Source organism: Mus caroli, unplaced genomic scaffold, assembly GCF_978045245.1.
Source record: "Mus caroli unplaced genomic scaffold, Mus_caroli_1 scaffold_20, whole genome shotgun sequence".
NCBI classification, from domain to species: domain Eukaryota; kingdom Metazoa; phylum Chordata; class Mammalia; order Rodentia; family Muridae; genus Mus; species Mus caroli.
Window position 1 is genome coordinate 13,661,696 of NW_028227275.1, and position 25,576 is coordinate 13,687,271.

The 25,576-nt window shown below is 38.2% G+C and overlaps 1 protein-coding gene across 2 annotated transcripts in view; it reads right to left on the reverse strand.

Annotated features, from left to right (window-relative positions):
• The window catches only part of Slk (STE20 like kinase), a 59,387-nt gene that overhangs the window by 30,963 nt on the left and 2,848 nt on the right, over positions 1–25,576 (reverse strand). For both annotated transcript variants that reach the window (XM_021151432.3, XM_021151431.2), the window contains exons 2-7: positions 8,852–9,016; positions 6,144–6,192; positions 5,512–5,661; positions 2,092–2,164; positions 1,760–1,954; positions 748–829 (exon numbers count right to left, since the gene is read on the reverse strand). In XM_021151432.3, the coding sequence (XP_021007091.1) occupies positions 748–829; positions 1,760–1,954; positions 2,092–2,164; positions 5,512–5,661; positions 6,144–6,192; positions 8,852–9,016 (714 nt within the window). The remainder of the gene's footprint in view (positions 1–747; positions 830–1,759; positions 1,955–2,091; positions 2,165–5,511; positions 5,662–6,143; positions 6,193–8,851; positions 9,017–25,576) is intronic.

The window sequence follows — 25,576 nt, forward strand, 5'->3', positions numbered from 1 at the left end:
TAAAATAAAATCAAGTTTATCTAACCATCTTCCATTTGTGCGAGTGTGTGTGTGTGTGCATGCATGTTCACTCATGTGCAGTACACATGTGCATGCAGAGGCCAGGACAACCTCAGGTGTCATTCTTCCTCCAGTACCATTCACCGTTTTTTTTTTTTTGTTTTTTTTTTTGAGACAGATCTCTCACTGACCTGGGACTTGCCAATTTGGTTTACCCTGGATGGCCAACATACCCAGGAATGGCCCTACCTCTGCTTCCTCAGCACTGGGATCAAAAGCAGGTACTACCACACCTGGCTTTTTAACATGGATTCTGGGGACCTGTACTATTACAGGTCTCCACATCTGGTCAGCAAGCACATTACTAAATAAGCCATCTCCTCAGCCTCACATCCCTTTTTAAAGTCAACACTACTAACTGTACCCTCAACTCTTGAAATAAGAGGAAAAAGTAAAAAGATTCCTGAGCTCATAGCCTCTGCATACAAGGTACTAGCTTTCAGTCATTAGAGACAGCATACAAATAGCTATTACAATAAAAAAGAACATAATTACACAGGAGAGACAATTTATACACTAAATGCCTGCTAATGACAACACGTGCTCCTAAGCAATGTAAACAGCGACATAATGGCTTTCCACAGACACAGCAAGTGGAAAGGAGGAAGAGTGAACAGATCTGAGAGTGCATTCGTTCAAAGACACCGTTAAACAATCTGCCTGGTTATCACAATGTCCTCACTTCACCTGCAACAGCTGAGATGTGGTCCACCGCGCATCCACATTCTTTTCCAAGCATTTCCTTAGAAAGTCCTTAAAATTTGAAGACCTGCAGAATAAAATGTATCTTATTTTACTTCCTTGTTATTAATTTAAAAAAAAAATCAAACAAAATTCCTTAATAAATTATGTTTAGTTTCATTATCTTTAGTATAGATTACTATTAATTGAATAAGGTAAGAAGACTAATAAGACTTTATGAAACAGAGTCTGTACATATGTTAGGCATACATGCGACAGGGCACACAGATGATCACTGAGATGCAGCTGTATCTTCACAAGTTACCGAAATGCAACAAAAACTGTTACACTAAGTTCCAAAATACATATCAACTGTAAATGGGCTCCACTGTTTACAGAACAGAAAATGTCTTCCACACGGAACCCTGTCAGTTATTATAATGGTTCTCCTAAGCCCTAAGTCTTTCTCAGGTGTTTTAATTTAATTTGTGTATAGATGTGAGCACCTGCATTCCATATACCAAGGGCGTGCCCTAGTACTTAGAGGCCAGAAGAGGGCATCAAATCCCCTGGAATCTGAATTATAGCCAGCTGTGGCTACCAAGTGAGTGCTGAGACTGAACCCAGACCCCCTTCAAGAGTAGCCAGTGCTACTTAATGGCTGAGCAATCTCCCCAGGTCCTCAAGTCCTAGAAACAGACCCACATCAGTTTCCTCACTGACAGTCTTTGCGCCACATCCCCAAACTTAAAGACCCTTAGCAAACTAGAAGAAAAGAACATCATGTTTTGGTTCTTTAAAAACTTTCTTTAAGGGCTAGAGAGATGGCTCAGTGGTTAAGAGCACTGACTGCTCTTCTGAAGGTCTGGAATTCAAATCCCAGCAACCACATGGTGGCTCACAGCTATCTGTAATGAGATCTGATGCCCTCTTCTGGTGTGTCTGAAGACAGCTACAGTGAACTTACATATAATAAATAAATCGTTAAAAAAACAAAACTTCTTTTAAATTAGCTCACCATTTTGATGGCTGTGCTAATGTTGGGGGCTCAGATTTTGCGATTTTCAGCAGCACGCGCATTGGATTTAACTCATGATGAGGTGGCTCTATCTCAGCCATTTCTATTAAAGTAATACCCAGGGACCAAACATCAGCTTTGTAGTCATAAGGTCTGTCCTTTGATGTCTCACACATGACTACTTCAGGAGCCATCCTATAAGGAAAGGAAAATGAAAGTTAAGATGTTTAAATAATAGTCATGAAACTATAGTCAGGATAATGACTATGTGTGGACAAAGTAATTACTGCAGACACAACTAACAGTATAAATTCATAAAAATGAGTACCTACCAATATGGTGTGCCAATAAATGAATCCCTCCTTTGAATTGTCCTGGTATTTTTAGCTGATACTCCAAAATCCGCTTGAAATAAATAATCATACAATAATGTTAATGACATCTTAAGTATGATGAACTGTATTCAATGGGGTAAAGGGGAGCAGGTCAAGTCAGTTTTATGCTTACTGAAAGGTAAGCATAAAACAAAGATCTTCTCTGCCAGTCTCAATCTTTTTTTAATTTTGGTGTGTATTGTGCAGAGCACATATGTGTTCGTTTATGCATGTAGGGTGTGTACATACATGCTCATGGAGGCCAGAGGTCAATGTCAGGTGTCTCCCCTAGTCCTCCTCATCCTACTGTTGAAACCATTCCTTCTTAATGAGCTTGGAGCTCACCATTTTAGCAAACCCAGCCTGGCCAGGGAGCACTAGGATTCCTCCTGTCTCCAGCACCCAGCACAAGCATCCATCACCACGCCCAGCTTTTCCATGGGTTCTTGGGGTCCAACATCAGGACCTCATATACCACAACAGACACTTTACCCACTGAGCCATCTCAACCACTCTAATCCTAACCATCTTCTTTCTCGCATCTTTCAAAAAAATTGCTAAATTTCCCTTCACAGATATTCTGAAAACCATCTACACACACTCAAATAACAAATAACAGAGATGATAAATTTTTCAGAATTGAATACAAAAAACTGTCACTCTAAATTAAAACAATTATGTACTTCAAAACAAATGCCAAATGTTGCAGCAACAATTAAATCAGTGAAGATACTTTCCTGTAGTGTGAAAAAAAACAGAAATTATACCAAAGCAGCCTTTCTGACAGCAAAGGCATCATAAAACCACACTACAGAAGGTGAGCGTAGCGGTGCACACCTGTGATCACAGTGTGCCAGAGGCTCAGGCAACAAGACCAGGAGTTTAGAGTTACTCTAGGCTATAGAGTAAGATTATCTAAAAATAAGTAAATAAACAAACAAAACTAAAAAATAAAAACCCTTAATGATATTACAAAGAACACATGGGGAGCTTTACTGTTTCTGATTTAAGTTATAAAGAACAGTGCCATGGTAATTTCATCAGAGGTTCAGCCAACTTTTTTAGCTTAGAACTCAGAACCAACTAATTATCTTTAAAACTAAATAAAACATTTTTCTGCTTTTGTCCCAAGTACACAACTAAAGAGAACCTCTTCTCATAAAATTGTTAACTTACAGTAATGAAGAATGAATTAACTAATTATAAATTTATCAAAAATAACAGACGAGCCGGGCGTGGTGGCGCACACCTTTAATCCCAGCACTTGGGAGGCAGAGGCAGGCGGATTTTTGAGTTCGAGGCCAGCCTGGTCTACAGAGTGAGTTCCAGGACAGCCAGGACTACACAGAGAAACCCTGTCTCGAAAAACCAAAAAAAAAAATAACAGACGAAAAATGATATAATTCATTTTGAAGCCTCTTTTAAAGAAAAAAATCTGGGTGTTGAGGACAAATAAGCTTGGGGTGCCCGTCTTGGTAGGTGCTTTCCTGGCACTCAGGACCCAGTAGTGAGAAAAGAGTCCTAGCCAAAGCAGAAATGTACTGACACCTGCTTATAATGCAGCACAAAACAACTTGTTCTATCAAACTCGAGACAAATCAAGCCCCTCAAAAGCCTTTGCCTTATCCACGAACTCACTACCTGAAGGAAACACAGACAGGAACTGAAATCACCACCGCAGGATCAGCAAATGTGGCTGAAGGGGAACCTCCATCTAGTGGCCAGACCCAGGGTTTAGATTTCACCCCTGCCTCCTCAAGGAGTCTGTCTTTTAAGAAACATGTTCCTAACCATCCAGTCACTGGGAATTTAAACCCACGTGTACACAGTGTATCTGTTTACATGCGTGGGCTTTGGAGAAGTCACAAACCACTGTGATGATCTTTCTTTGTTTTCTTTTTTGTCCTTCAAACAATCAAATATCCCTCTCTTAGTTGGAACAATGCTAATTCGATGAGAATGCATGCTACTATGTAAAGAGAGGAATAGAGAAGAAATACGTAATTTACAGAGATGTCAAAAGAAAGTCAAAATTTATATGAGCAAATTCAAACTCTTGGGGATAAAAAAGGGATAACTGAGCCCATAAAGAAACAAATGAGTCGTGACAGGAGTCATCACAAATGTGGAAAGGGAGGGGTGGTGGCTGAGGTCAGATGAGCGCGTGAAAGACCCGGGGTGTGGGTGGGGATGGGGACTGGCCAGGTCTAATGTCTGCACCTAAGTCATGACTCAAGCTTCACCGAGGCTCCTGTCTAAAACCTTACATAGCTTTCCTCGTGGATTTCCGTATCCCTTTCTGGCACAATAAGGATAAAATTTAGCACCTCCCATGGAATGTCCCACTCCATGCTGTGACAATGTAGAATGATGGGTAGAATCACTGGGACCAATATCAACGTGGCTTCTGAATAATTTTACTTTTTCCAAAAAAAAAAAAAAATTTGGACAGCACTGCTTGAAATTGTCCAGTTTAGAAAAACGTCTTCAAAGGCTGTATCTTCTCCTTGCATGTACACGTGTGAACTTAACTACCCTGACTAAAAATTTACATCTAATTCTGTATCTAATCTATAACTAATAAATGACATACACCATTTATTCCTTTGATATAAAAGACAAAATTAAATGCTAATCCTTACACTTATTTTACTTTCAAACCTAAGGTTCTGTGTTGGTTTAATGTGTATACCAGTAAAATAAAGTAAGACCGGCATGAGGTGTTAGTGATAGAGCAATTGCTTAAGAAATACAAGGCTTGGGGGCTGGAGAGATAGCTCAGCAGTTAAGAGCACCGACTGCTCTTCCAAAGGTCCTACAATTCCCACCAACCACATGGTGGGTCACAACCAATTGCAATGGGGGTCTAACGCCCTTTTCTGGTGTGTCTGAAGAGAGCAATGGTGTACTCATATACATAAAATAAATACATAAATCATTTTTTAGAAAAAGAAATTAAAAAAGCCACTTTATTTTTAAAAAAAGAACTACAAGGCTCTGGGTAGAACAAGTGGAACAAAAACATTAGATATGTTGTCATAAAGATAATTTTAGTCTAGCATTATATTATGTTCCAAATATAAAGCATTTACAAGTGTTCGATCTATATTCAAAAACGTACAGGAGGAAATCTTGACTAGTGTTTTACAAATCCATGCCTCTGAAAAGAACACACTCTCTTTTACTTTCTTTCTAGGTGTCATTAGATGCATAGACTTAGGGACGCTAAGGACTGGCAAATGCTTAACCACTGCACTGCTTACAGGACAGCTGGGAGTCCTTCTCCCTGGTTTACATGTCTGGGTAGGCCAAACAGCAGCAAGTCATCCATTCCACTGTCAATCTCAGAGCACAAATTCAAATGTTGAAATAACTTACCTAATTTAATGTCTCCATCTAAGGTAAAAAGAATATTGCCAGCTTTTAGATCTCGGTGGATGATTTTATTGTCATGTAAGTAATTCAATGCCTCTAATGTCTGCTTGCAGACTACTTGGATTTGGGATTCAGTTAATGGTCTCTCAAGTTCTATAAGGAGAAAGTAAAATAAATGTTTTTATTTTTATACAATGAAAATACATAGCTAATTAAGTATTTCTTAGTGCACCTCTCCACTGTGATCTTTCAAAGATGATTTGAAGTCTTTTTTTTTTTTTTTTTTTTTTTTTTTTTGAGACAGGGTTTCTCTGTGTAGCTCTGGCTGTCCTGGCACTCACTCTGTAGACCAGGCTGGCCTCGAACTCAGAAATCCGCCTGCCTCTGCCTCCCAAGTGCTGGGATTAAAGGCGTGCGCCACCACGCCCGGCTGATTTGAAGTCATTTATTGTAAAGAGCTAAATATCTATAAAAATTACTTTCCCGTCACAGACTTTCAACATCACATAATTACATTTATCTAAAATATAATTAAGTTGATTTCTTAATGTACTGAATTCCAAAATTACATTTATGTACACATAGTTGAAATTCGAGAACAATTTAAGAATCAAACAGAAAACCGAGATATTTACCAAGCATCACAGCATCCACTGCTCCCCCTGCACAGAATTCAATGAGGATCTGCACACAAAGGAAAAGTGTTGGTGATGACACCAGCTTTCAGCTTTAGCAAGAACACACAAATGGAAAGCTGGTTAATCTAGGCTAGAGAAACAGTACCATGCCAAACATGAAGGACTCCTTGTCGTCAGCTACTGGTCATAAGAGACGCTCTTCTCAGAATTCACAGGAGAACATGGTATAGAAGTACGCCCCCCCACCACCTTTCCTTTTTTTCTTCTTTTCTGTTTTTGAGTCAGGTTTCCCTATAGTCTGGGCTAGACTCAGTTCTGAGTCCAGACTAGACTCAAATCTGCAATGCCCCTGTATCTACCTCCAAAAGCTGGTAGGCATGTTTTACTACACCCAGTTATACCCACTTTTTATAAATAACAATTTTTAATATCCTTTCTTTTTTAAAATTAGCTAGTATACATTGTGTAATCACTGTAATATTATCTATACATTTTAAAGATCTTATTACTGAAATATCTCATTACCTTCATCTTTCAATTAACTGCTACAATGTTAAGTAACCAAATATATTGTCTATCATTCAATAAATAAATTCTGAAAAAAGCAGGCTTATTTTAAATTATTTTTAATTATCCATATGTGTATGTACCTATGCCAGAATATGTGAACATATATTCTCTTGAAGGCCAGAAGGGTGTTGGGTTCCCAGGAAGCAGTTACAAGCAGCTAGAAACTACGCAGGACAGGTGCTGAGAACCAAACTTGGGTCCTCTGCAAGAGCAGAACATGCTCTTAAGCACGAAGCCATCCCCCAAGTCCTTTTCTTTAGGTTAAAAAAAGAAAGACACACAGATTCAAACTCAATTATCACTGTCACATACCCACAATTATAATCCTATAATGATTATCTTATTTATATTTATTTATTTATTTATATTAATTTATATTAATGGCGCCTATTATATTGTCCCTCATAGTAAACTAAATTTTTATTTTGCAATAGTATCAAGGCCTATTTCTTTCTTTCTTTTTTTTAAGATTTATTTGTTTATATTATGTAGGCAAGTACACTGTCACTCTCTTCAGACACACCAGAAGATGGCATCAGATCCCATTACAGATGGTTGTGAGCCACCATGTGGTTGCTGGGAATTGAACCCAGGACCTCTAAAAGAGCAGCCAGTGCTCTTAACCACTGAGCCACCTCTCCAGCCCCCAGTCTATTTCTTAAAATGCTTAGGAGTTTTCATTTTGCAATATTTAGAAATATTCTGATAGAACCCTGAACAAGTATTTTAGAAGACATGACACCAATAATAACTATACTCTTTTAAAATAATATTTTAGCAAACTGTATAATTCCCTGTTTTCCCTCTCACTTAAAATTTTTTCTTTTGTTTTCATCTTTTGAGACAGGATCTTTCTATATAGCTTTGGCTGTCCTGGAACTAACTGTGAAGACCAAGCTGGCCTCCAACTCACTGAAATCCAGTTGCCTCTGCCTCCTGAGTGCTGGGATTAAGGTGTACACCAGGCTGCTACAGTAATTTTAATAAATGCTTACCAATAACAATGTATTTTAAAAATCATTACATGATCGGAAAAATAATTTGAAAGCTAACTTTATCCTCTGAGAAATAAGCTCAAGAGTGAGCTAACCCAGCTAAGCTCCGAACTAGCAGCAGCCAGATCCAAGAGGAAAGTCTCCTGATTTCAAGCCAGATTCTAAAAAATGCATCTAAAACTCTGTTTTATAGAAAAAAACCTTCTTGATAGGCCGGAATGATGGCACGACAGTTAAGAGCACTCACTGGCTGCTCCTCCAGAGGACCCAGGCCTGGTTCTAGCACCTCCATGCAAGTTCACTACTATCTGTAACTCTAGTCCCAGGAAATCTGATGTCCTCTTCTGACCACCACAGGAACCAGGCATGCACATGGTGAACAAACATTCATGCAGACTATACACCCACATACACAAATCAATATTTTAAAAAAATTTTTAAAAAGCCTGTTGATAAAAGTAGGTTGGTATAAGTAAATTGTTATTATATTAAATATTAAGATATTACTGCTTAGTCTACTTGTGTCTATTTTCTTAAAAATGAGCAAAATGTATGTAATTAATAACTACTTCATCAAGAGGTGAAGTTGAGCCTAATATTTAGCATTACTCATAGCTTACAGTATTGTATGATTCATAAAACTTTATGATAAAAATTATAAATAACACAAAGAAAAATAAATTTTCACTGAGCAGTGGTGGTACACACCTTTAATCCCAGCACTTAGGAGACAGAGGCAAGTGGATCTCTGAGTTTGAGACCAGCCTGATCTATAGAGGGAGCTCCAAGATGGCCAGGATACAGAGAAACCCTGTCTCAAAAAACCAAGAAGGAAAAACTCTCCAAAAATATTTAAAATACCTAAATTGAAATGACAAACATATTTTAGAAATGTTAATATCCTTGACCAACCTCTCCCACCTAGATTCAGTGTCAAATACTTATGATAAAATGTCATAATCTGAAATCTAATGCTGAACATCCACTGAAACTTGCTAATGACCCTCACTGGCAGATGAACCCTCAATCAAGTACTACATGTAACTAAATACAAGAGGTAACACACAAAATGGGCTTCCACAACCTCGTTAGGACATTAAATCACTTTGGCTTCTCTTTTCAGGAATGAAAATTACATACCCAAAGGTTGTTCTCGTAATAGAAGGCATCTAGAAGCTTGACGATGTTTGGGTGATCACAAGATGCTAATATGTCAATCTCAACCATATAATCTTCAAGCTCTTCTTCAGATTTGGTGTCAATCACCTTTGCAGCAGCTAAAACATTGGTCTCTTTATTCTGGGCCTAAAAATGAAGATATCAGAAATGTCTGTCACACTTTAAATGCTTGATTTACATTTTAATGTTTAAAAAAGAAAGAAAAGAAAACGTTAGATTCTCATCAACACCAAGAAGCAGCTGAGGTTCCTGTGTATCCACCCACCCCACCTCAGTCTGCACCAGGCTGGGACATTTGCCAATGAGCCTACGTTAACACACCACTACCATTTCTGTGCACAGCTCACATTAGTGTTCAGTCTTGGTGCTACACACTGAGAACTACCAAATGTGTAACAAAATGTAGCCATTTGGCTAGTCACCTCACTCGTCTTTCCACCTCCTCCTTGGTTTTACCTTTTCCAGAATGGCACATAGTTGGAATCACAGACTTCTTAGATTGGCTTTCATTTAACTCTAGGTATTTAAAGTTCCTGTAGGTCTTTTCATGGTTTCTTCTTAGTGCTGAATAGTCTCCCACTGTCTAGATGTACCACAGTTTGTTTACCCTTTCACCTAACTAATAATATATGCTGACAGTTTCCAACTTTGGGAATTATGAAGTATCATGTGGATAATACAGATACATTTTCAATTTACTGAGTTAATAGCAAACAACATAGCTGCTGGAGTATACAGAGGGCTTAGTTTTGAAGGAAACAGGAAACTGCCACACTGAATTCCACGGTGGCTGTGTCATTTTGCATCCCTACTACTGATGATACTGCTCCACATCCCAATGCTGGTCATGTAATTTCTAAAAGTCTCAAATTATAATTCACAACAGACATATGATGGGACATCCTTTTGGTACTTACTTGCTCTCTGTATATTCTCTTTGATGAGGTAACTGTTCATGTTTTATTGTTTTGTTTAGTTTCTAATTATTGAGTTTTAGAGTTTTCAAACTTTCAGCTCATGTTTTCTGCAAACAGTTTCTCCCAGCCTATGGTTTCTCATTCTCCTATACGCTATTTTTAAAAGATAACTTAAACATTAAGTATTAACTATGCAGACTGAGTGAAATAGTTCTCACCTCGAATTCTAGCATTTGGGAGGCAGAGCTAGGAGAATCAACACTAGCCTGAGGCCAGTTTGGTCTACAGAGAATTCCATGCCAGCCAGAGCTACAAAGCAAGATCCTGCCTCAAAAAAATAAATAAGTCCCACTTGCTATGCAGAAGGCTAAGTGCTTCCAAGCTTTACAAGGAATAGGACGGCACCCACTGTCTCAGTGGCTCATAGGGGCTCAGAGTCTGCAGCTGCCACTTCTAAGCTATGTTGCTTATAGCAAATGTTTTTAAATTCCTGCTTTAGTTTCCTCATCAGTGAATTTTACCTACACTTCACAAGTTTTCAGAACTAAGATAATGCATACTAATTATATGCATTATCTAAATTAAGCATTTAATATAATGTCTTACATATATATTAAGAATTCAAAAGTATTAGCCATTATTAGTAGTATGATTTAATCCTTAAAATAACACCATGATATTGTATTACCCCTACTTCAAAGGAAAATAAACAAACAGGTGTGGTGGTATGAGTGAGAATGTCCTCCACAGACTCATAGGGAGTGGCATTATTAGAGGTGTGGCCTTGTTGGAATAGGTGCAGCCTTGTTGGAGGAAGTGTGTCGCTGGGGGTGAGCTTTGATGCTCAAGCCAGGTCCAGTGTTGCTCTCTCTTCTTTTTCAGCAACCCATCTGCCTGCATGCTGCCATGCTTCCCGCCATGACGATAATGGACTAAACCTCTGCACTGTAAGCCAGCTCCAGTTAAATGTTTTTCTTATTAAGAGCTGTCATGGTCATGGTGTCCCTTCACAGAAAACCCAAACTAAGACAGTAGGTAACAGGCTTCCTCCAGTCTTACAGCTTAGCAAGAGGCAGAATCAGGATTTAAATCCAGATGTTTCCAAGCCCATTTTCACATTAATCATTATTGTCTAAGAATATTCCAACTACACCACACTGACACAAGGGTTACTCTCAACTAAAGGCCTTGAAAAACAACACATAAAAAAATTCTCACCATCCCCATTCCTGAAAACAGAGTTTTCAGTATTTTTTAAGAAAAGCAAGAAAGATACCTTTTCTTTGTACACCAAAGGAAACATATTTTTCTTTGTTTTCTTTTCTTAAAAGATGTATTGTTTCTAGGTGTGTGCCTGTACGAGTTTGTATGCGCTCGTGTGTAGGAATCCATGGAAGCCAGAAGAGAACACTGGATTCCCTGGAGCTGAAGTTACAGGTCAAGAGCCATTATATGGATGCTGGGAACTGAACCTGGATCATCTAATAAGAGCAGTAAGCAATCTTAACCACTAAAGCCATCTCTCTAGCCCTATTTTATTCTTAGTAGAATATTCTTAATAGAAGCCATAGCCCAGAGAATCCCATACAGGTAGACCTTGTTTTTAAAAACAAAACAAAACTGTCTTTGTAATCTTTGTCCATCATTGTGTAGCTTTCCACAATTGGCTCTGATCAACTTAAAATCTGAACCATGTGTATGTTACCATTTCATTGAGTCCTGGTTCCCTTATGTATGGAAAACTTTGTGAAGTTTGTATGCTTTTCTCCTAATAATCCATCTTAGATCAGTTTGCCTCTCAGACCCAGTCAGTACAGGTTCAGTGCCAACTCCTTAATCCTTTAGGCTTTCAGCACTTCCTTTCCAGCTGTTTGGTTATCTTTTCCTTGCTCCGTTTGCTGTTTTCCATTTTCCTCCCCTCTAGCTGAATAATTTCTCATTTCCAATGTTTACAAATTAAAGATCTGAATAAGTAGTAGAAGCCAAGATCTGGGTTTGCTGTTGCTGTTATTGTTTTACTTTTTAATTACATCTTATTTATTTTGTTGTGTATTAACAGTGAATACTACCTATGTGTACATATGGAATGCAAAGGACAATTTTTGGAAGTCAGGTCTCTCCTAGCATGTAGGTCTCAGGATTCAAACTTGAGTACCAGGCTTTGTAGAAAGTGTCTAATCTTGGGGGGAGGAGGTTCACCCACCTCAAGATTACTTTTTTAAAAGTTAGGAATCAGACCTTAAAATATGAATTAGGTTGTTTTTATAAGATGTTTTAATATTATGTGTCATTATTTTATCAAAACTGTATTATTACCTTTAAAAAGATAAAATGCACGTTTTAAAAACTACTAACAGTCACTTCTTGGTCTTTCAGCTAAAATCAAGTATAAAAACTACTAACAAGTAACAATGAGCGGATATATGCATGTTCAAATCCCACTGGCTACAAGCTGGCCATGGTGGTGTATGCCCTTAATCCTAGCACCCTGAAAGAAGAGGCAGGAGCATCTCTGATTTCAAGGCGAGCCTGGTCTACATACACTTCCAGAATAGCCAGAGCTACATAGTGAGATGTCATCTCAAAAAAACAAACTAACAAAAACAAACAAACAAACAAAAAAACCCAAAACCCACTTTTTACGTGCATGTCTGTTTAGAAAATTCAACTACTGTGGAAAATACCAGAAGTCAGAAGTCAGATCCATCTACCGTCTTCATTGCTCCATCATCGACATGCAAGCCTGTTATCTGTCTAAAGGTGTGCATAGCTTCAATATGGGAATATCATATACTTACGTCCCACATTGTATCATAAGAATATAATTTCATAAAATAAATAATTCATACATAAAAATGTTATCAAAGCACTGTCTACAATGCTAGAAAAACAATGTTCGTTAATAAGAACCCTTTTAAATCACATAGTACAGTTCCAAAATGGAAACTCAGCCACTAAGATTGACCAATTAACATTTCTTAAATGAAATGGTAGCCATAACATCTGGCTGGGGGGTGGAGACTTGTAAAAATACAATGTTTCCTATTACTATTCTGACACTCTAGAATATCCTAATCTATCAAATTTTATCAAATCTAGGATTCCTTTTAAGATACACTATTACTGAAAAAAACAAAAGTTGGGTCCAGCACTTGGGGGCTGAGGCAGGAGGATTTTTCCAAGTTGGAGACCAGCATGAGCTACATAGTATCAACCCAAACTATACCCTATTTCAAAAAATATTATTTTCAAGACCAAAGGAAAAGAACTAATTAAAATTTTCCAATCCATCCAAATTGCTATTTTATATCTATTATCCCTGTGAATATATGAAACTTTAAATTTGATTCCTGTGAATAACATTAACCTAACCATTATCAGATATTTCTGTTTTCCCTCTGATCATTAGATGCTTTAGCAATGAGACACTTTGGTCAGTTGGAGGACTGGCTGGCTGGGTGACTGGCTTTGTGATGGGATCCTGTGGCAGTGTGTAGGCTAGCCTTAACCTAGGGTTCCTCCTGCTTCCCACTGTGGAGTGTTGAGAAGAACACGTGTTCACACTGAGGCTCAGCATTTGTTAAATGAGCACTCCTCTCCAAGATCTTCTTGGGAGATAATGACTCCCATTTTGTAGGCAATACTGCTGATGCTCTCTTGAACTTTCCACAGAAGAGAAATTTTAAGTAGTACTCACTTTGCCTCTTCCTAAGGACCTTACGATCGTTTAGACGCTGAAATCCTGAGGAGTTGTTATAGCACTAAGCACACATGTGAATTAACGATGCAGGAATGGCTACATGATGACTGAGACCTGGTCAACAGCAATTCTAAAATGGCATTGACAAAAACAGCTCCCACTTTACTACTTTTCAGTTATTGAAAAAAAAAAAAGACATAGAGATAGAGAAGTTTATCACCACTATTAAAACAAGGCATTCAGTTTGTCCCTTAGAAAAGTCCTACAGTTGAGTCAGTAATTAAAAAATACATTCCTCTGAGGCATACAAAATCACCCAGACATTAATTAGCCCTTCTCCTTCCATTTTACTCTAACACTGTAGAAAGAACTGACCCAAAGCAATCAGACCTGACAGAGTTGAGCACAGTGAAGTATTTGCCCTAGTGAACAGAATGGAGCAAAGGAAAAAAAGTAACTAGCATTAGGTAATCTCTAAAATTCCTTACTGTAACAAATTCTTATATCTCACTGCCCTAGACATAATATTAAACCAACATTGGTATCTTTCTGCCTAATATAACAAACAAAGTTACATTAGTGTATCAAAAAGCTGGAAGTATAGCTCTACACACTGGCATGCTTATCAGCATCTGAGAGGCCCTAATTCCAATTCCTGGCACAAAAAGAAAAAAAATACAAAAAAAGACTTATTACTTTTTTGCCTGAAAATAATCACTCATTGGAATCTGGTTCCAAAGAACTCTAGAACAGCCAAGCCAAAACACGCACGGTTAATACCATGACCCTAAAAAGTCACCTACACAATAACCAAATGTATGAAAACTCCTAATCTGAATCTTAAGGTATTTTTAGTTAGCTTTATCTTGTCTTGTTTGATGCTAAATACATGTTCTATCAGCCCCACATAAAGACTTCATGAAATAGTTAAACAAGTATTAATAACAAGAATAGGATAACAAGTAGTAAACATTAATTTAAAATATAACTTTTCTTGATAAAAGGTTTCAAGAATCAGCCACGGACATTCAAAGTCATTATATTTATATGTGCAAAACTTAACAATATAGTATGGCTACTTTACATAAATAGAGAGCTGTGGGAAAACATAATTTACCTGAGTTCTCTATACTGGTTTTATGTTTAAATGAAGGAGAGTAAAAACTAGGCTCTCACACACTACTTTTTTAACAGTGGTTACACTTCTTGGGTGGTGAGGAATTTTTAAATCCTCTTTTATTTCCATAGCTCCACATTTTCTGAGACTACATGATATTTTATAACAAGCAAATTTTAATAAGAATCTCAGCAGGAAATTAAAACACCTAAAAAAAGAGAGAGAAAGAAATGTAAATGCTCTACAAAGAAAATCAAGTTGATTCCAGCCTCACAAAGGTGTCGATCTAAAGAGAAAGGTTAAACCCCATGCAGGATAAATATCAAATAAATTGTAAAAAAAATTTTTAAATTAAAAATATTGAAAGACAAAGATGAAATCCAATCCCTAATACTGATCTAATATTGATTCTGTTAATTTGGCCGTTTCTGATTCTGAGGGGATCAAAGGCAAAGGGTGTAATTTCTACCCACCAACAAGTGGTAAGACCCCAACTGTCCAGAGCATAAGGACGCTTAAAATGTCTACAACTCTCAGATTACATCACTGTCCCACTTACTTCAGAGTGCTGCCTCTGAGTGGCCTGAACATACTAAGAGCAACACTGAGAGATAAAATATGGAAAACTGAGATAACAGAGGGTTTCAAGATATATATTTTAAAAATAAGACAAAGGTATTCTACCTTCTAGAATTAATTTAAGAAAACTAAATCCTTTCAACATTTAAGACTCTTAGTTGCACTCACAACTGCACTGTAAAAAAATGAAACATTTCAAAATTAATCAAGACAGAAAAGCTGTCTTCTTGAAAACAACAAAACACTACTGAAAAAGACATTAAAAAATGGAAACATGCTGTATGCTCACAGATTAGAGACAATAATGTTAATATTGCCAACAGATTGATATACATTCAGTGTAAACTCTTTCAAAATCTCAAGGTTTTTCCAGAAATAAAAAAGGCCACCCTAAAAAATGGGATTTCAAATAACCCTAAATAGCCAAAACAATCTTATAAAAGAACAAACCTCAAAGACTCATAATTCCTTATTTCAAAACTTACTACAAAGCTACAGTAATCAAAATAAGCATGGGTATGAAGACAGACAGATTAATGGAGTCTCAGAGAAAAGCTCCGCACGTGTGGCCATGATCTTCAACAGGGTGTTAAAGATGGGAACAGGACAGACAGTTGTTTCTATAAATCATGCTGGGAAAATTAGTATCTATATGCAAAGAACTAGGTTAGTACCTTATCCAGTATCACACACAAAAATTCAAACCTTTAGAAAATCTAAATGTAACACCTAAAACTATAAAACTCTGAGAATACATTTAGGGGGCCAAGGAGATGGTTCAGCTTCTAAAGGCACCTGCTGCCAAGACTAACTACCTGAGTCTGATCCCTTGGGCAAACAAATTAGAAAAAGACTATTCCCGACCTCCACATGTGTCTCATAGCACACACGTGCTTGCACACACACACACACACACATACAGAATAAATAAAATTTAAGAATACATGAGGTGAAATGCTTAATATTTGAAAATGACTCCTTGGCTGTGACACCACCTGCTCAGCAGTTAGATCACATACTGTTCTTACAAAGGATACAAGTTCAGTCCCCACAGTTCAAGGGATTTGACGTCTGTACTTTTGTGCACATACCCACAAACATGATTAAAATAAATTGTTTAAAATAAAAATGTAATTCAAACTGAGCGAAGGAGAAGCAGGGAATGGTTCAGTCAGTAAAGTGCTCGCCATGCAAACACCAGAACCTGAATTCAGGCCCCCAGTACCCGTATAAAAGCAGTACTGGGGAGGCAGACACAGGGATCCCAGGGGCTTGCAGGACAGACAGTCTAGACCAGAGGTTCACAGCCTTCCTAATGCCTTGACCTGTGAATACAGTTCTTCATGTTATCTCCAACCCAACCATAAAATTCTTTTTTTTTTTTTTTTGCTACTTTGTAACTGTAACTTTGCTCCACTTGAATTGTACTTACAATAGCTAAAATGTAGAAATGACCCAAAATCCCACCCACAAAGGCATGGCTAAGTAAAATATACGAATATATGCAGAGGAGTACTATTTAGATCTTTAAAAAAGTGGAAATTTATTTCTTCTTGTTGGTGTTACATTTGGATTTTTTGGGGTTTTTTGGTTGGTTGGTTTGGGAGATTTGTTTTTTGTTTGTTTTCAAAATAACATTTCTCTGTGTAGCCTTGGCTGTCCTGGAATTATCGATTGGTAGATCAGGCAAGCTTTGAATTCAGAGATCTGTCTGCCTCTCCCTCCCTAGTGCTTAGATTAAAGGCATGCACATCACTGCTGGGAAAAAATAGAAATTCTGATGAGCTAGAAATGGCTGAAGCTAAAAACAAGGCAACTGAAAGATGCCAATCACAAAATGATAGATACTATATGGTGTAATTAAAACAATCAAAATCATAAAGTGAAATAATGGCTGCCGAGGGTTGGAGAAAGAATAGACATTATTGTCTTTTTGTTTTTTGTTTTTTGTTTTTTGTTTTGTTTTGGCTTTTTCGAGACAGGGTTTCTCTGTATATCCCTGGCTGTCCTGGAACTCACTCTGTAGACCAGGCTGGCCTCGAACTCAGAAATCCGCCTGCCTCTGCCTCCTGGGCTGGGACTAAAGGCGTGCGCCACCACAATGGGAAGAGTTCTGGTTTTACAGATTGAAGAGTTATGTAGCCAGGTAGGAGTGGTGGTGAACATTTTTGTCATACTTAAGCCCACTTAACAGTACATACAAAGAACAATCAAGGTGTGCCAGGCATAGTCATGCGTGCTGGTAATCCCAGCATTAGGAAGGGTAAGCAAGGAGAACTTGAGGGGTCAAGAACAGCCTGTTAGACACAGTAAGAGCCATGCCAGACTGGGCTATGGAGCAAGATCCTGTTTCAAAGTCCATCACTCCACCACCACCCCACACACACAAAGAAATATTCAGGTCCAATACTGAAAAAATAGAGGGATAAAGATGATATATATATATATCCTACTGCAATGAAAAAAAATTAGAAAAAAGTTGGGCATTCTAGCACATAACTGTAACCACAGAACTTAGGAAGCTAAAACACATGGGCTCCAAGCTCAAGACCAGTCTGCATTACTTCACAAGAGCCTGTCTCAAAGAAAAAAAAAAAAATCTTAAAAATGTGAATAATTTGTACAGCCATTCTACAATATTTTCACGATAAGCTTTTGTATAAGTTAGGTTCCTGTTCTTCCTCCCAGACCCATGCTCCCAGAAATAAGACTCAGACTCAATATATACTTAACAAATACCTTGGCCATATAGGTAGGCTCTTTCTGACTAGATCATAAGCAAAGATAACCTACTTATTTTAACCTACAGTCTGCCATGTACCTGGTTACCTGTGCTCCAGTACTATGCATCCATCTCATTACATCTTCCCAACCCAATCGGCCACCTGGCTCATTCTCAAAATTCTTTTTCCTCCCAGATGTCCCATCTCTATTTTCTGCCTAAGCCATAGGCCATAGGCTTTATACTCTGTAGGTGATACACCCATACAATATACAAGATATTCTTTCTATACACAGGTTGAATACAACTGATACAGAAGCAGACGGGAAACCCATGGAGACTTCATGGAGACCACAGCTGCAGGATAAGGCACTACAGGTTCTCCCAAGATTCATCATGCCACTCTTTTCATATGGCATAAATGAAGATTTATATTACAGTTTGTTATATGATCAAACTAACTCATAAAAAAAGTTGTCTTTTACCTGTTCAAATAAGAAACAAAAATTCATCTTTGGGGCTGGAGAGATGACTCAGCGGTTAAGAGCACTGACTGCTCTTCCGAAAGTCCCAAGTTCAAATCCCAGAAACCACATAGTGGCTCACAACCATCTGTAATGAGATCTGATGCCCCCTTCTGGTGTGTCTGAAGACAGCTACAGTGAACTTACATATAATAAATAAATCTTTGGGCTGGAGCAGAGTGTGGGCCCAAGTGAGCAGAGGTCCTGAGTTCAATTCCACATGAAGGCTCACAACCATCTGTATGGCTATAGTGTACTCATATACATAAAGTAAATAAATAAATCTTTTTAAAAAGTTTTTTAAAAATTCATCTTTAACTAATCTGTACACATTGCACATTCCATACATTATGCTAATATAGAAATACATATTACCTCTAAAAGTCCACAATTTTCAAGCATATGGGGGGGGGGAGGGAGACAGGTGAGATGAGACAAAGGAAGAAAGAATGGGAAGGGAGAGAAGAAAACAGATGGGGGGGAAGAAGGAAGAATGAGAGAGAAGGAGTACTAATTCAAATAATTTTCCATAGAAAGTACTCCTAATATTCTAGCACTAATTTATAGGAAAACATGTGAGGAAATATGCTGATAAACTGGCAAAGCTGACTCACTATCTTATAGATTAAAAGAAGAAAGGCTAAATATTGTTTTACTCCTTGTATGTGACCTAAGTAATTATAGCCACACAGAAAGCAAAAAGCTAACAAGAAAATGGAGGGGTAGAAAGTAAGTTGTCTTGCTTTTGACACTTTTCTTTTCATAATCTTAAGATTATTGACTTAAAACCTTCTAAGATCATGTTTTTGGAATAAAAATAAATTCAGCAGTTTGGGTTAGTATCATCCATTAGAAGCTCTTCTGAAATTTAAAACCCTTCTGTTCCCATTTCAGTATATAACAAATTTTTTTTATAATTTTTATAATGAAGAAGCAACATTTATACAGTAGCAGCAGCATCGTACATCTAAGCAGCTGTGGACCTTACCAAAAGAACTGTTTCTCTTACTGACTTAGAAAATAGCTGGATAAAACACTCTGCGTGTGTTTGTGTGTGTACACAAGTTCATTTAAGTGTATACTGGCGTGTGCAAACACACACACACACGCTAAAGCAGACAAGGGAAAGAATGTTTTCCTGAAGCAGACACAGGTGAAAGGATGTTTGGATATAGCAAACACATGAAAGAATCTTTAATGAAAGAGTATAAATATGACCCTACAGACAGTGGGAGATGAGCACTGAGCCTTGGTTTGGTCTGCTCCCCTCCCTATTCTTCACTGACAACACACATGTATTGGTTCACCTTACATAGCGTTGTTGATCTTCACTAGTAGACAGAGAAACTTGTCCAAGAACTGCTCATGGGGCTCCTGCGGCAGCTTGCCACTTCCACAGCCTCACCTCAGGCCGGCTGGTGTTCCTACCTGGTGTCTGCCTGCAGAAAGGCCTGGACTGTAGCTGCCAGTTCATGTGTGTAGTCTGTATGCCTAGAGGACTGGTCTGCAGCTGCTGAGTTGTATTTGGTGTTTGCTACAGGACTGAACTACTGACAAAGAAGATGGAGCTAGACCCCAAAGAACTATTGCTGAACAGGTCCACTTCCCCCATATCCTAATAACTTTTCTCTTCCACTACCTCAGCTGGATCGTGAGCTAGAGGAGAGGCTAAACCCTTATTAAAAGTAAGTTGCAAAAATTATGCCTACACAGGTACTCAAGAGATTGAACTCTGGTCCTTACCAGCACTATACTGTCTGAGTTAAACTTCATATGCAGGAAATTTAATTCCCAAACTCACACATAAATGATATCTAGAGATGGGACTTAAGGAAGCACCAGGATCCTAAGGGCTCTGCCATAGTCAAGCTTCAAATGAGTTTGTCATGATCAAGAAGTTTCCTTGCACACACTCTGTAGTCAGAAACTGCTTCAGTAAACAGAGTCCACTGATGGGTTAATAGATTACTGGAAAAATAGTTCGGCTATTAGGCAAGTCTTGACATTTACTGTCTCCATATGATGTTTCTTACCATAAAAGCTCTCACCAGATGTTAAGCAGATGTTGTGGCAAGCTCTTAGATGAGCCTAACTCCAGGATCATAAACCAAATAATACTCTATTCTTTATACTCAATAGGTTATAGTAATCAAAAATTTACCAGAATACTTCTAGAATCCTCCTAGTGGGGGTGCAAATTCACAAAAATACTTCTAAGCAAGAAAATCCATTCCCAGGTATATATCCAACACAGATGAATAAAGGTGCACACACACACACACACACACACACACACAATACTTATGCTGCCAGGCAAGGTGGCATAAGCCTGCAATCTCAACACTTGAGAATCAGAAGCAGGAAGACTACAAATTTAAGGGCAGCCTGGGCTACAAATTCTATTCTAGTCTGGACTACAGAAGCATCTTCTATCTGGGGAGATAGCTCAGTCCTTAAAGGGCTTACAGAGAAGCATTAGGATCTGAATTCAGATTTCCAAAACAATACGCAAATTCTATGTAGTCGTGGTAGCCTGCCTGTATTCCAGCACTAGGGTTCCTGGAGCAAGCTGGCTAGCCAGACTAGTTCAACCAGCAAGCTGTGTTCAACTGACAGACTCTCACTTTGCCTAAATGAATCAAGTAGAGAGCAAGTGAACCTTGAGCCTCTGTACACTTGTGCACTGACACCTCAACACACACGTGCTGCAGAAGAAAGAACTGTATATACACACATATACTTGAGAAAACCCACCTATGTACATAGATTAATCTTACTGTTAATATACAAAAGTAAGAGTAATGTAAATGCTACCAAGAATCAACTATAAACTGTAGCATTTCAAAAATGTTAACACTGTAGAAAAAACATCAGGTGGTCTCAGTCTATATACCAAAAATATAACCTTACTCAAAAGAATAAATTGATATCAAGCCCAAAACACAGCAATAACCACCACAGTAGTACATGTAAGACAGAGCACTTGACAAAAAAAAAAAAAAAAAAAAAAAAAAAAACCTAGATGGGGGTGGGGGGGAAAAGCAAGATAGAGAAAGACAGACAGGGGTGGGGAGGAATGGAGGAAGGGAGGGGAGGGAGGGGATGGGAATCAAGATCTGTGTATCAGGTATAGTTTACTTGGACCAGCCAAATGTCCCAGAAGGTAGAGGCACATCGGGCAGAACTGACAACTAGAGTTCCATCCCAGGGAGAATTAACTCCTGAAGGTCGTTATTTGACCACCACAGGTCTTATGGCACGAGGACCTACACACACACACAAATTAATTAATCAAAAATATACATGTATACACACTTTGGCGTCAGGTAAATAAGCTGCTGAAGTGAAAGGGGAAACAGGAATAGGAGGGGAGCACGAAGGGGGGAGGAGGTGCAGGGAGGGTCAACCAACACTCAGCATGTGTGACATGCCACTGGGAAACCTACTTTGAAAGCTAATTGAAAAATGAAATTAAATAATACCCTCTAGAAAGCCAGGAATGGCCCGTTATGTCAGTAATCCCAACATAAGCAGGAAGAAGCACAGTTCAAAGCATAAATATAGGAGATTCCCCCATCTTAACAGAAACCGTGTAGGCCTAAGCAAACAGTAGCTCCAGATGGTAAGTATATACTAAACAGACCACAGGAATAAACTAGGGGCTAACAATATGGAATTCGTGTTCTGGACTTGTTCAAGGTAAATGTCAACTCAATTCTAAATTACTGACAGCCACAAAAAATTACATCACCAAGCCTGTAATCCCAGCACTTAGGAAGCTAAGGAGCCTAGGCTACATTGCCAGTTCAAGGCTAACCAGAGATAAACAGCAACTCCTGCTTTTTTTTTTTTTTCTTTTTCAAAAAAAAAAAAAAAAAAAAGGCCAAGACACTGCTAATGGACAGCTGGATGTGTGATTCAAAATTTAAGAACAGTATTTGAGCACAGACATAAAGTACATTTAAGTGGTCATTAAAGCATAGGACAAAACAGGTTCTCCTAAGCCAAGGAGAAAAGGAAACTAAGGGTGGTAGCATGTCTGTAATCCTAGCACTCAGGAGGCAGAAGCAGAGGAGTTGCTGTAAATTCAAAGCCAGCCTCATCAGCATAGGGAGTTCCAGAGCAGGGCGGGGTGTGTGTGTGTGTGTGTGTGTGTGTGTGTGTGTGTGTTACATCCAAATCCTAAGAAACTCAACACTTTAATGTGAGCTAGAAAAAGGAGCCTGGAAAATAAACACAGAAGAAACAGGAAAATAAAATCCAACAGAAGGCTTTAAACAGGAAAGAGTGGCCATGTGTGTCACAGGAACCTGAGAACTAAGGAAGGATAGTAAGTAGCCACTGAATTTAGAGACAGGATCTTTTTTTTTTCTTTCTTTCTTTCTTTTTTTTAAATCTTCCTCCTATACATTGCCTTGGTCATGGTGTTTTGTTTTGTTTTTATTTACTATATGTAAGTACACTGTAGCTGTCTTCAGACATACCAGAAGAGGGAGTCAGATCTCGTTGCGGATGGTTGTGAGCCACCATGTGGTTGCTGGGATTTGAACTCAGGACCTTCGGAAGAGCAGTCGGTGCTCTTACCTGCTGAGCCATCTCACCAGCCCCGAGACAGGATCTTAAAACTCTGACAGGAGCTACTGGGGCAGGGGCAGAAATTGCCAAATAAATAATATCAGGAAAATGCCACAGAAGGGAAGGACATGAGCCCTGCACTGGAAGGACAGGCAAGGAGGGGTATATATCTGTTTCACATTCCCGAAAAAGAAAATAAATCCTAGAAGCTGGGAAGAGAAAAAGATCACAGGAATCGGGAAACAAACTGACATCAGATTTTCAACATCAACACTTGAAGCCAAAAGAAATGAATGGAACAAAATCATAAAAAATTCTCATTCTTAAAAATTTTAGGAAAACCTTTGTTTTGAAGTAGAATTCTACATGAGACTCACAGTATTATAAAAAGAAGCTATTCCAAGGCAGGGTCTAAAATAACTTCCTGTGGATTCTTTCTCAGAAGGCTACTAAAGGTTTGACACAAAACCAAGAAAGAAATCCTAAACACAAGGATCTTGGAAGTAGTTTGTGCTCCCAAGACTTCCAGGAAAAACTAAAACCCATTACTGAGGAAAGATATAAACAGAGGTTAAACTACACACAGCAAGACATCGTGATTTTTTTTCAACATTAACGCATAAATTCAATAACATCAATAACAGCACAATGGTTTGTGGGATTTTTGTTGGCTTTTTCTTTTGTTGTTGATGTTTGTTTGTTTTGAACTTCAATCAAGGTATTTCTAAAACAAACATGGACGTGTAAGGGGCCAGGAATATACTAGAGACTTGAAAAAAATGAGGGGCTGTCTTACTCTAATAGAAACTTACTTTAATGCTTTTCTAATTATGATAGTGTGGTAGGGAGATAGGAATAGACTGATAAATTGAAAACTGCAGAAAGCAGTGGATATATATAGTAGAGAAAACACTCCAGAGCAGCAACAGTCCTTAAGGGAGAGATCCTGATTGGTGGGAGGACAGGAATGCAACAACAGGACTGGATCCCTACCTCATGCCACACACAAAAACTTAGTCTATGCAAACTTTGGACTTGTTACAGGTAAAATTCTAAAGCTTTTGGAAGATAAAGTAGAATACCTTCATGATACTGGTTTAGGAAAGAATGCCTTAAAAATAAGCATTAGCAGCCGAGCGTGGTGGCGCATGCCTTTAATCCCAGCACTCGGGAGGCAGAGGCAGACGGATTTCTGAGTTCGAGGCCAGCCTGGTCTACAAAGTGAGTTCCAGGACAGCCAGGGCTACACAGAGAAACCCTGTCTCGGGGGGAAAAAAAAACACCATTAGCTTGAAAAGAAAAAAACTGAAAAATTATACTCTTCTGACTTGGAAAAGTCTCTCAGCAAAGACTCTGTAATGAGAATAGAAAGACAAAGTACAGAATGAGAAGGTATTTATGATACCAAAACGGAAAACAGTTAAAATTATATATATGTACACGTTTGGAATATACTACTACAAATGTGTATACTACATATAGATGCAAAATGGTATTAACAAGGAAATGAACAAAAGAATGGAATACAAAAAAAAATTTTAAACTACAACAAACATAAAAAGCATTTACTAATAATCAGATGGTCAAAAATTCTAAAAGTACCAAATGTTGGCAAGAATGAAAATCAAAGACATCTTTACACAGCCAGCAGGAATGTAGTATAGTTACTGAGTTTACTAGTAAAATTAAAGTCATACTTCTCCAGAAACACAGCCATGCCATTCCCAAATTAAGTCTTTGTGAAGTATCCTAGCGATTTATGTCAGCATCAAAACTTAGAAACAGAGCTGGAGAGATGGCTCAGCGGTTAAGAGCACCAACTGCTCTTCCGAAGGTCCTGAGTTCAAATCCCAGCAACCACATGGTGGCTCACACCCATCCGTAATGAGATCTGACGCCCTCTTCTGGTGTGTCTGAGGACAGCTACGATGTACTTACACATAATAAATCTTTTAAAAAAAAAGAAACTTTAGAAACAACCAACATGCCTACTAGCAGTAAAACGTCAAATGACTGCAATATAACCCTATAACGGATGCTGCACAACAATGAAAATGAACTAACCACAGCGACAGATAATAACCAAGGTCACGTAACAAACAATGATTCTGAAAGGGAAGACAGCATACTCTTAATGTGATTCTATTTTTATAATGCTCAAACACTTGTAAAACTAAACTGAGAGTCTGAGGTGCAACAGAACTCCTTGACCCTGATGTTGTCAATGTAAATTTATTTTATTATCAGCTAAACACATACACACTTACAAGAATTACATATTTCACTACTTTATAAAAGGTATAGGCCTGTCAGTTGCAACACAGCACAGAGCCAGGACTTTCAACGACTTTAATAGGTAAAACAGTTTCTAGACTTGCTACTCAATACATATTTTTATATCATCTTTTTGTTTCTGATTAAATGAAGGATATTATATATCCTCATTTACATCTAACCACACTACATTAAAAAGAAAACAAATTTAAAACAGTGGTGATTTTCCAAGCATGCCAGTAAATGTGAGAGCCATACAGGAGTGAGACTATATGATG